Here is a 9,091-nt window from a genome sequence, read left to right as displayed (position 1 = left end):
TCAAGATGGTTCTAAGTCTGTAATTCATTCCTGTACTAACCATAAAAATATATGTTGTCTAAACCATTTGTGTTACATAGCCCCCCCAGTGGGCCTCGTGCAATGGTAGCCCCGGACTGACAGAGGACACAGGAGGTGCTGCTTGCCTTCCGGCTCCGCTCGTGCACTGACATGCCGTAGGAGGAACACCCCGTTTATTCACGCGACAAAGTTGCGTCACTCGGTTGTGTGCTCCTTAAAGCAACCACACCACAATCTGGGGTAAAGTATGTTAATATTTAAGGTATTTGTACCGCACACCGTCACCAATGGAATGGGTCCACAGGCGCTTTAGTGGATCTGAAGGAAAAAAAAGGGAGGGTTGGGGGGTGTTAGTAGGGTGAAGTGGGAGTAGGAAAGTGAGAACGGTGGTGTGCTGTTGGCAGCTTCAGTTCGGTTTTCACTGTGCGCTGAGCTTGGTGTGCGATTATCGGTTCGATGTAGGTCCTCATGTGCTGTTGGTGCGAGTTATGTGTTGTTTGTTGTTGCGGTGTGGTGATGTACGTGCGGTTTGCTGGGTGGAGAAGTAGTTGTGTGGGGTTTTGTGTGAGAGATCTATGGAGAAAGTTGAGTTTAGGGGTTAGCATACATGCCAATCCTCCCGATTTTGGAGGGAGACTCCCGATTTTCCGGTGAAAAATATTGCTATTTTTCACGTTCTCCCGTCAAAAATAAATCTTTGCCCAATGCATTCCTATGGCAACATTTTTGTCTCCAGAAGTCTCTGACGAAATAGTCCTCCCAGGTGTGCCCGAATGTTGGCATGTATGGGTTAGTGGGTTTTTTCTTGCCTCTTAGTCTTTGCATTTCTTTGTTTCACATCTCTGATTGTCCTATGGGATTGGTATTGTAGTTTGTCCGTCTAATTGATAGGTGTGATGGGGTGGCAGTTTCCATCTGAGCTATTTCGTAGGTTTGTGTACCAGGTTGAGGCACGCATTGTCCCCTGCCCTGCTATCGGTGCTGTATATTTTACAGGATTCAGCTCCCTTCCTACCCATTTCGCTGTTGGTGATCCTTAGCTTCCTATGTTTTCTCTGTCGACTAGAGGTGTGTTGACATGTCATCCTTACCCTTCCCTCCTGATCTCTCTATATTCATTCATTAGTGTGATCCTAACATACCTACGTTTCCTTTTGGTATAGTGATATGTGGTAATTGGGTCCTCCCGCTCCCTCTGTTTATGGAAGCTAGTTTAGGAAGATAGGGAGGATCAGTTCCCTCGCCGAGTATTGTTTCCGCTGTGTATGTGCCTCCATAGGCGTTCCTTCTAGTTATGGGGCAAGTGTCCTAAGATCATGGAAAAATAGTAAGTGAAGTCAAAAATTAAGTTTACCTAATACTATGAATAGTATTTTTGATTGTGCTGTGTACTGCAAGCTCTGGCATCCCACATGCATCATGTGGTGCCATTTTGGGACATTGATTATAGCTAAGAAATGACGTCGTCATGCAATAGCGCGTGATGTCCTATATAAACAAACCACCGTGATAGGGAACCTTTCTGTAGCTATTTGCAGATGTTCTGCAGAAGTTAATAAATATCTTTAGGTCTCGTGGTTAAAGGTATTCCAAATAAGTTAATGCTTTGAGCTATGTGATTTTTCCGTCAGTTAACAATATATAATATTTTTTACTGAGCAAGCAAGCCCCTTTATGTCCTTTAAGCAGTGCCCGTTCTGTTGTTTTTTGGGGGGGGGCATGACACATTCATAGCTGTAAATAAATAACTGCAAAGGCCAAAATTGGGCATTGTCGGTAGCGGGGAGAAGGTGGCACTTTAGGAGAGTCGGTAGAACGTTATAAATCCATTGGGTCTTTCGTTTCCATGAAACGTCAACACACCACGGAACACTATACGATGCATACACGTTGTGTTTCTCTGGGCATACAAAATGTATGACACGTCAGAAGAACTGCTCTTGCGCCTGCGCGGCGATGATTAATTTTCGGAGCCTATACTAATCTCGCAGCGAGAAAGCGTAATTTCCCATTTGAGCACACGTATACGTGTTACGCTCTCTTCAGATTCTTCACCACGCGTGCGTACTGATGTGACGCCAACGCTTCCTTTGTAGGGCATGCGCAGTACAGCCCTTTCATTTCGGCGGAGTTCGATTTGGGAGGATGGGGTTTGAGGGTGATGAAGTCGGTCCTGGCCCACGTGAGAATGACGGCGACAGCACTCACAGGCAGGAAGCTGGCAGCGTGCTTTTGGACTTCCAGCCGTATGTGGAGAACCTGAAACGAGAGCTGGCAGGCCAGGACCCGGTGCTGATATCTGTCCTGGTGGCGCTCCTGGTGGTTATCCTCAGCATGGGTATGAGGGGGAGGCACTGCTTGCTGGGGTGTGAAAGTGTGCATCGTTCAGTGGGCTCCCTAGTTTGCTTTAAAACAGGAGGTCTCTGGATATTTGGTGAGAATTTCGCTCTCATGTTCTGAATGGTAAGGGAGTCTAACGATAAAGATGGAGGTATGTAGTAGTATTTGGCTTGTTTTACTTGCTGCTGCATTTTCGAGTACACTAAATAGCAGGGTTTTCTATTCCATAATTTAATGCTATAGAATTCTAAAAGACTGATTTGGCGTACCAGGATTTATATTTGTAGGGAGAACATCGTGCTTCTCTCAGTGAGCGATTGATATGAATGAACTGGTAGTGAGAATGCTATACGAGATCGAGGGGGCTGCTGGTGAAAGTGTGTGTGTGGCCCAATTTTGCATGCCGTGGCTGAAAGATGGGCCAGTTAGCTTAGGCAAGCGCTGCCTGCTGCAAGCAATACACCACAAGGCTCTGCAAAAATGTATTATGGGTGAGAGGATGCAGGGTATACCAGGTGAATGTGGGCGCTCTCGCAAAAGGTAAGCAGAGGTGGAGGCTAGACTCAAGATGAGTTTGACAGCTGCAGATGATGGCACTGCTAGGCTAACCCCTGCCTAGCATAATACTACAGGTAAACGTTTGTGTACCAAAATGAATGCTCTTGTCCAAACATGAATTCTCCAGATAAGAAAAATATCATACAATTAAGAGAGTAACAGTTCTGCTGTTTAATCAACGTAGCAGCAATAGTGTATTGTTCTTGCCAACACGTGTTTCGACCGATGAGGTCTTTTTCAAGGCAATGACATGAGCTAAACGTCTGATTTGACAAACCAATAGATCATATGAAGTTAATAAACGGAAGCATTAACTCATTTTGCGTTCATTGTGTTCCAATCATGTGAAACAAACCATAATTAATGTAACTGATACAATAACAGAAATGGATTATTGGGTGTAACAATCCATGCATAAGAGCTGATTAATCCATTAGACCAATCACGTGAACTGAAGAGAGGGTGGGGAAAAAAGGGGATAAAAAATTATTAAAGTGCATTGTGTTTATGTAGCAGCAATAAACTACAAATATACACGATTGATACCCTTACTAGATCAGTTTTAGGTACACCCTATTATTTAGGTGAAAAGGATAATGCCGTGGCTTAATTTGCCAGTAATAAAGATGCAAATGAAAAACTTTTTTCAACCAAATTTCTCACAGACGTCTGAGACTTCTGCTCTAGTGTTGTGCAGTTCATATCATTTCTGATTTGATTCCTCCATGGCATGCAAAAGTAGTTGTCACTGGGTGATCACATTTGAATACACTGCATGTTCCACATTTGTGGAAACCAACATGTTTAGTTGGTCGTGGTCATTACATCAGAATCAGGTCTGAGGAAAGAGGACAAAGTTTGTTCTTGAGTGTGGCTTCCCCAAGTAAAAATTAGCTTAGGTTTAGTCTATATATTCTTGAAGGTCCGGATTTAAGGATAAAAGATGCCAATGTTTTTGGAGGATCCCATACACTTGGTTACTGTTTTGGGAATATTTGGTGATAAAGTTCACACCTTTTGGGTTCAGCATTGGGGCCCCTACTTTTTGGCGGCAACATATCCTCCCTCTGAATAGGTTGGATTTTGGTGGTCTCAGGCTGACTTGCCCTCAGTACTTTGTAGAGTAATTTGCGGCTTACAATGAATTTATTCACATACTTGTCAAAATTCCTTCTGTATTTAAGCATGCACTTAGAGTTTCTGTATATGAAGTTATGGATGTAGTATTTGCATCATAATGACATTGAAGCACATAACATGGCTATAGGAACTGCACAATTCTAGAGCAAAAGTCTCATAGATGTCTGTGAGAAATTTGGTTGAAAAATTGTTTTTTATTCTCATCTTTAATATTGGCAAATTAAGCCACAGCATTATCCTTTTCACCTAAATAATAGGGTGTACCTAAAAATGATCTAGTATGAGTATCAATCCTGTATATGTTTGGTTTATTGCTGCTACTTGAACGCAATGCACATTAATTTAATTTTCTATGTATTTTCTTTGTCCCCTTTTTTTTTCCCCACCCTCTCTTCGGGTTCATGTGATTGGTCTAATTGATTAATCAACTCTTAAACACGGATTGTTACACCCAATATTGTTATATCAATTACCTTAATGATGGTTTGTTTCACGTGATTGAAGCACAATGAACGCACCATGACTGAATGCTTCTGTTTATTAACTTTATATGATTTATTGGTTTGTCAAATCAGACATTTATCTCATGTCATTGCCTTGAAAAACACCTCATCGGTCGAAACACGTGTTGGCAGGAAGAATGCACTATTGCCACTACTTTGATTAAACAGCAGAACTGTTACTCTCTTAATTGTATGATATTATTCTTATCTGGAGAATTCATGTCTGGACAAGTGCATTGATTTTGGCACACCCACGTTTACCTATACATGTATTATAAGTCTTTGTTGTCTCAGGTGTTCTTGTCTGCAAACTGTAAAGCTCCCTCTGATTTAGTTTCAAAGTTATGTTATCTTGTTGTTGTATAGCACCTTCTACCATATGTTCTAGCGGCATTGAAGCGCCGTAGGAAGCAACACCCCCCCCCCCCAGCAGAACATGGTCTGAAAGATGAAAGGAGCAGTGCAATGCATGCAGCAGAACATGTAGTTTAGGCATTGCACAGAAGCTGTCTAGTGTGGAGACGTTGGAAGCTGAAGAGTAGATAGATCAGGTACCTCTGCTTTCTGATTGAAGAAGGTGCGAGTTTGGTATGCAGATGTTGGAAGTCGTTGCCGAATATTTCTAAAGATTATTTACATTTCCATTATATTAAACACATGGGGCCTCATTACGACCCAGGTGGAATGGGTTTAACGGCACCGGTAAAGGTGCCAGTGCCGTTAAACCCATTCCGCCCTATTACGAGGCTCACTTGCGGGACCCGCTCTGACGTCTGGTCAGACCAGACCAGACGTCCTTTGCGGGTCCTGCAAGGGGACCAGGGAGTTAACAATGGGCCCGTTGTTAGCACCCTCCCCATTCCCATTGAGCCCTTTGAGGGCTCAAATGGGAATGGGGATGTGTTACCTGAATGGGGAAATACTGGGTCCTCCAAGGTTGGAATGGCCCGGTATTTCCCCATTCAGGGACCACGGACCCCAGTTTGGAGGCATAGCTGCCTCCAAACTCGTAAAGCGGCCCATAGTCTTTTTTTTTTTTTAATATATTTTTTTTTATATAGTGTCTTGTCAGAAGGTTGCGCCTCTTTACTCATCAGGCGAACATTGTCTTTCTAGTTATTATTCTCTAGTCTGCAGGGCACAGCACCTTTTTATTACTCCTACTGAACAGTCCCTTTTTATTTATCCTTCACTAAAAGCAGTGATCAGGGAGTGGAGACAGTGCAGGCTGTGTGGTATGCGTGGTGCGGGGATGAGGCATGGACTGAACTGAAATTGTTCTTGCAACAAGAACTGGTGAGTGCTTTAAATAATATCTAGACTTTGTGCATTATTGGCCCGTAGTGTCTGGAAATCTAAGCACGTATTGGGAGGAGAAGCTCCTTGTATATGTATGACTTATGGGGTGGAAAGATGGGTCCCCCCAATTGATGAAGCTCCGATTACGGATGAAGAGACTTTGACGGGAATCAATATACAGCGCCCCCTGTCACCGTTGAACGCCATGTTTCCCGCCCACGGTATAAGTGAATTGGTCCCCCAGATAGAATCACAGAAGTTGGGACCGAGCACTATGAACAATATTCCAGTGAATTTGGTAGGGGGTCAGTCGGCGGGTAAATCTTCTGCCAAATGAATATCCTTCTATTTCCCATCAAAAGGCAAGCAGGTGGTGGTGTCACAGAAGAAACCGGGATCATTGTTAATCTCTACATACACCACGACTGCTCCACTAGTGGCTATGGAACCCTTGGCTCATTCTATTCAGAGCAGATATGACTCAAGCTATTTAGATTAGTCACCTGAGATTGGTAACCAGTATGTTCCGGACTGTGATGCATCTTTCTTGTCCATTGGATCTTCGCCCATTTCTATTCCTGCAAGGAACTCTGATGTTCCATTTGCAGCACACAGGGAGGGCGGTGTCGTCGGGAGACAAATCAATGGTGGAAATAAATCTGGTTCTTTGTATTTTAGTTTCGTTATATGAGGGTCTCAAGGCGGAAACAAAAGCTAACCCCGTACTATTAGAATCCCTTCTTTTTAAATTAGAAAACCTACAATTGCATGTAACTGCTAAGGATTTTGTTCTCATGGCCTGACAACAAATTATATGGAGGTGACATTGCATGTGGTGTCTCCCGCAGTAATCAATGCCATGGGCGTTATTGTGGATCCTGACTACGGAAGAAGGGGTACAGAGGTTATTGTGCCAGAGGACACAGTGGTATGTAATCAACAAAAGCCGGGGCACATGGTGGATTCAGAGTTGCAAAGTGTTCTCTGTGAAGTTGATCCTGCCCCCGTAATGAGGGGTATTCCCCCACGAGAAGCGGAGACGGGAGCTTGCCAGGCAGTTGGGCCTATTGACATGTTACAAAGAAACCACTGCGGTCTGTAGGTCAAACAGTGAGAAGTAAGGAGGGATCATGGGAGGTGCTACCTATATTACCGGGGGAAGGCAATACTGATCAAGGACCCTCTGGAGCACCTAAAAGTATCAAACTGCCTGTTCGGCGGAAAGTGTGGAAACTGAGAACGCCCATGAGAGAGAAAAACGAAAACTGCCCTAACTCGAACTTGAATACCCAGGCTTCTAGACACCTTTGAACAGCCTGTTATCTCTACAAGGTGTGAAAATGGCATTATCGAGAGCAGCCAGCATAGAGCCTGTTGCTCAGGATAAACAAATCATGATTGGCTGCTCTGGAAAGACAAATGCTACAAAAGTGCCTGATACCAATAGGGAGAAACTGTTAGTAAGTGCCAGAGCACCCATTGTTTGTACAGTGCAAAGGCTCTCGGCCCGGATAGACGCACCAGTGGTGATGTCCCTGGTGAAGGGGGTTGATATTTTTTTAAAAAAGAATTTATCAACTCTCTGTACCCAGTGATCAATCCTCCCAGAGACCTTTTATGAGTTGCATAGGATGGATGTTTAGCCCCATGGGTTCACAAATCGTTATGAGCTGAGAGAGAGAGTTGGGAGGTTGGGGGGCGGGGTGCTGAACGTCGCCCAGTGGGACCAGGGGGGTTTGGTGGTTCTTGCAATGTGGCAAGGGAACCAGAACTGGTATATGGTATTTTGGTGGAAAGTGTAATCCTGGAAAACAGATATGTTAACTTAAATCGTACTAACATCTTGCACTCGCTGCTAGAAATTTCAACTGTGGTGAGAATTCCGACAAACTATATAAAAGAGTACACTTTCCAGACCGACGGATGACTGATAGATCAGTGGTCTATTTTAACTCGAAGTTGGTTGCTGATGTTTTCTTTTCTTTTTTATTGTTTGTATATGGTTTATTTTTAAACCTTTACAAAAACGGATAATAAGAATATAAAATACAAAACAGTAAGCATTAAACATATAGACTGATAATAAGGAGACAAACCGAAAACATTATATTAATACTTTGCATTTACACATGCTACAATATTTCAAAATACTAAAAGCATTTGTCCGGTTCCCTGTGCGCAGAAAATATATTTCTTTGGTTACTACCCAGCAAATTACTAAAATTCCCATTACATATAGCTAGTTTTTAGATGCACCTTGTTTTAGCCTAAGTCATTTAGTCATGGGCATTTTGCATTCCAAATTAGGTTACATGGATGCATACACATGATGCTGAGGTCTTTGCGCTGCCAGTTCCAACTACAAACCTCTCGGTTACAGTTTCCAATTGCAGAAATTGGCCTAATGTTGCCCTCATAGGGATAATTAAGTGTTCGATTTTTAAGAAGTGTCATCATTCTTCCAAGCAAGGTGTTGCAACATTATTCCTCTCAGTAACGTCGCAACCACACTACATTTGCTTTATAACATTTATATCATTTCCCCACGTGCAGTTTCACATGTAGCAAATTGCGCATTTCAAATGTTATCTCATCTTTAAGGGGACACTGTGACTGAATTCCCTTGATCAATTTGTAGGAGATCACAAATAACGGATAGGTATCTAACCACCCCAATTTTTAGAGCAACTGTTGTGCCATGCAGTATGTCCCACCATAGGCTACCAAGATCAACTCTATCCAAATTATTTACACATTTTTTTAAAATGGTCTATACGACTTGATTTGAGAGCTACACAAGTTAGCAGCAAGTGCGTAAGGCTTTCTTTGTCTGCCCTGCTTTGACAAAATCTGCATGCTGACACTCAGTTTGCCTCTTATTTCAAGTATCTCACTGGTTGGCAAGACATTTAACCTGAACCTCGTATAGCCATGACACCAGTTCTTATTTGGAAACCTGACAGATAGCCCCAGCATCTTATAATGGGATACTAACTGATAGCACAATTTAGTATTCCTCACCTTTTCCATGGTTTCCGCCCAATCGGAGTACTGTAAAAACATTTTTACTCGCGTTGGAATAGCATTCCTTTTGTTTAAACCTAATTTTTAGAGTATACCCATACAGGTTGTCTGTAAAGTTAAGAGTGGGGCTTGCTGGTTCCAATCTGTTCATATAGGGTGTTCCCTGTGTTTAGGAACATATTTCTAAATGGAGACAATTGACACCA

The 9,091-nt window shown here is 42.9% G+C and overlaps 1 protein-coding gene across 2 annotated transcripts in view; it reads left to right on the top strand.

The window, feature by feature from the left end:
• The first annotated feature begins 2,034 nt into the window (after positions 1–2,034).
• SRPRB (SRP receptor subunit beta) overlaps positions 2,035–9,091 on the top strand; it is a 197,597-nt gene continuing 190,540 nt past the window's right edge. The window contains exon 1 of one of the 2 annotated variants that reach the window (XM_069618061.1): positions 2,035–2,359. In XM_069618061.1, the coding sequence (XP_069474162.1) occupies positions 2,167–2,359 (193 nt within the window). In that variant the 5' untranslated portion in view covers positions 2,035–2,166. The remainder of the gene's footprint in view (positions 2,360–9,091) is intronic. The other variant, XM_069618060.1, reaches the window with a different exon arrangement.

Source organism: Ambystoma mexicanum, chromosome 10 (assembly GCF_040938575.1).
Source record: "Ambystoma mexicanum isolate Mex_15411 chromosome 10, UKY_AmexF1_1, whole genome shotgun sequence".
Classification (NCBI taxonomy): Eukaryota; Metazoa; Chordata; class Amphibia; order Caudata; family Ambystomatidae; genus Ambystoma; species Ambystoma mexicanum.
Note: the sequence above shows the minus strand (reverse complement) of the source record. Positions and strands in the feature narration are given on the sequence as shown.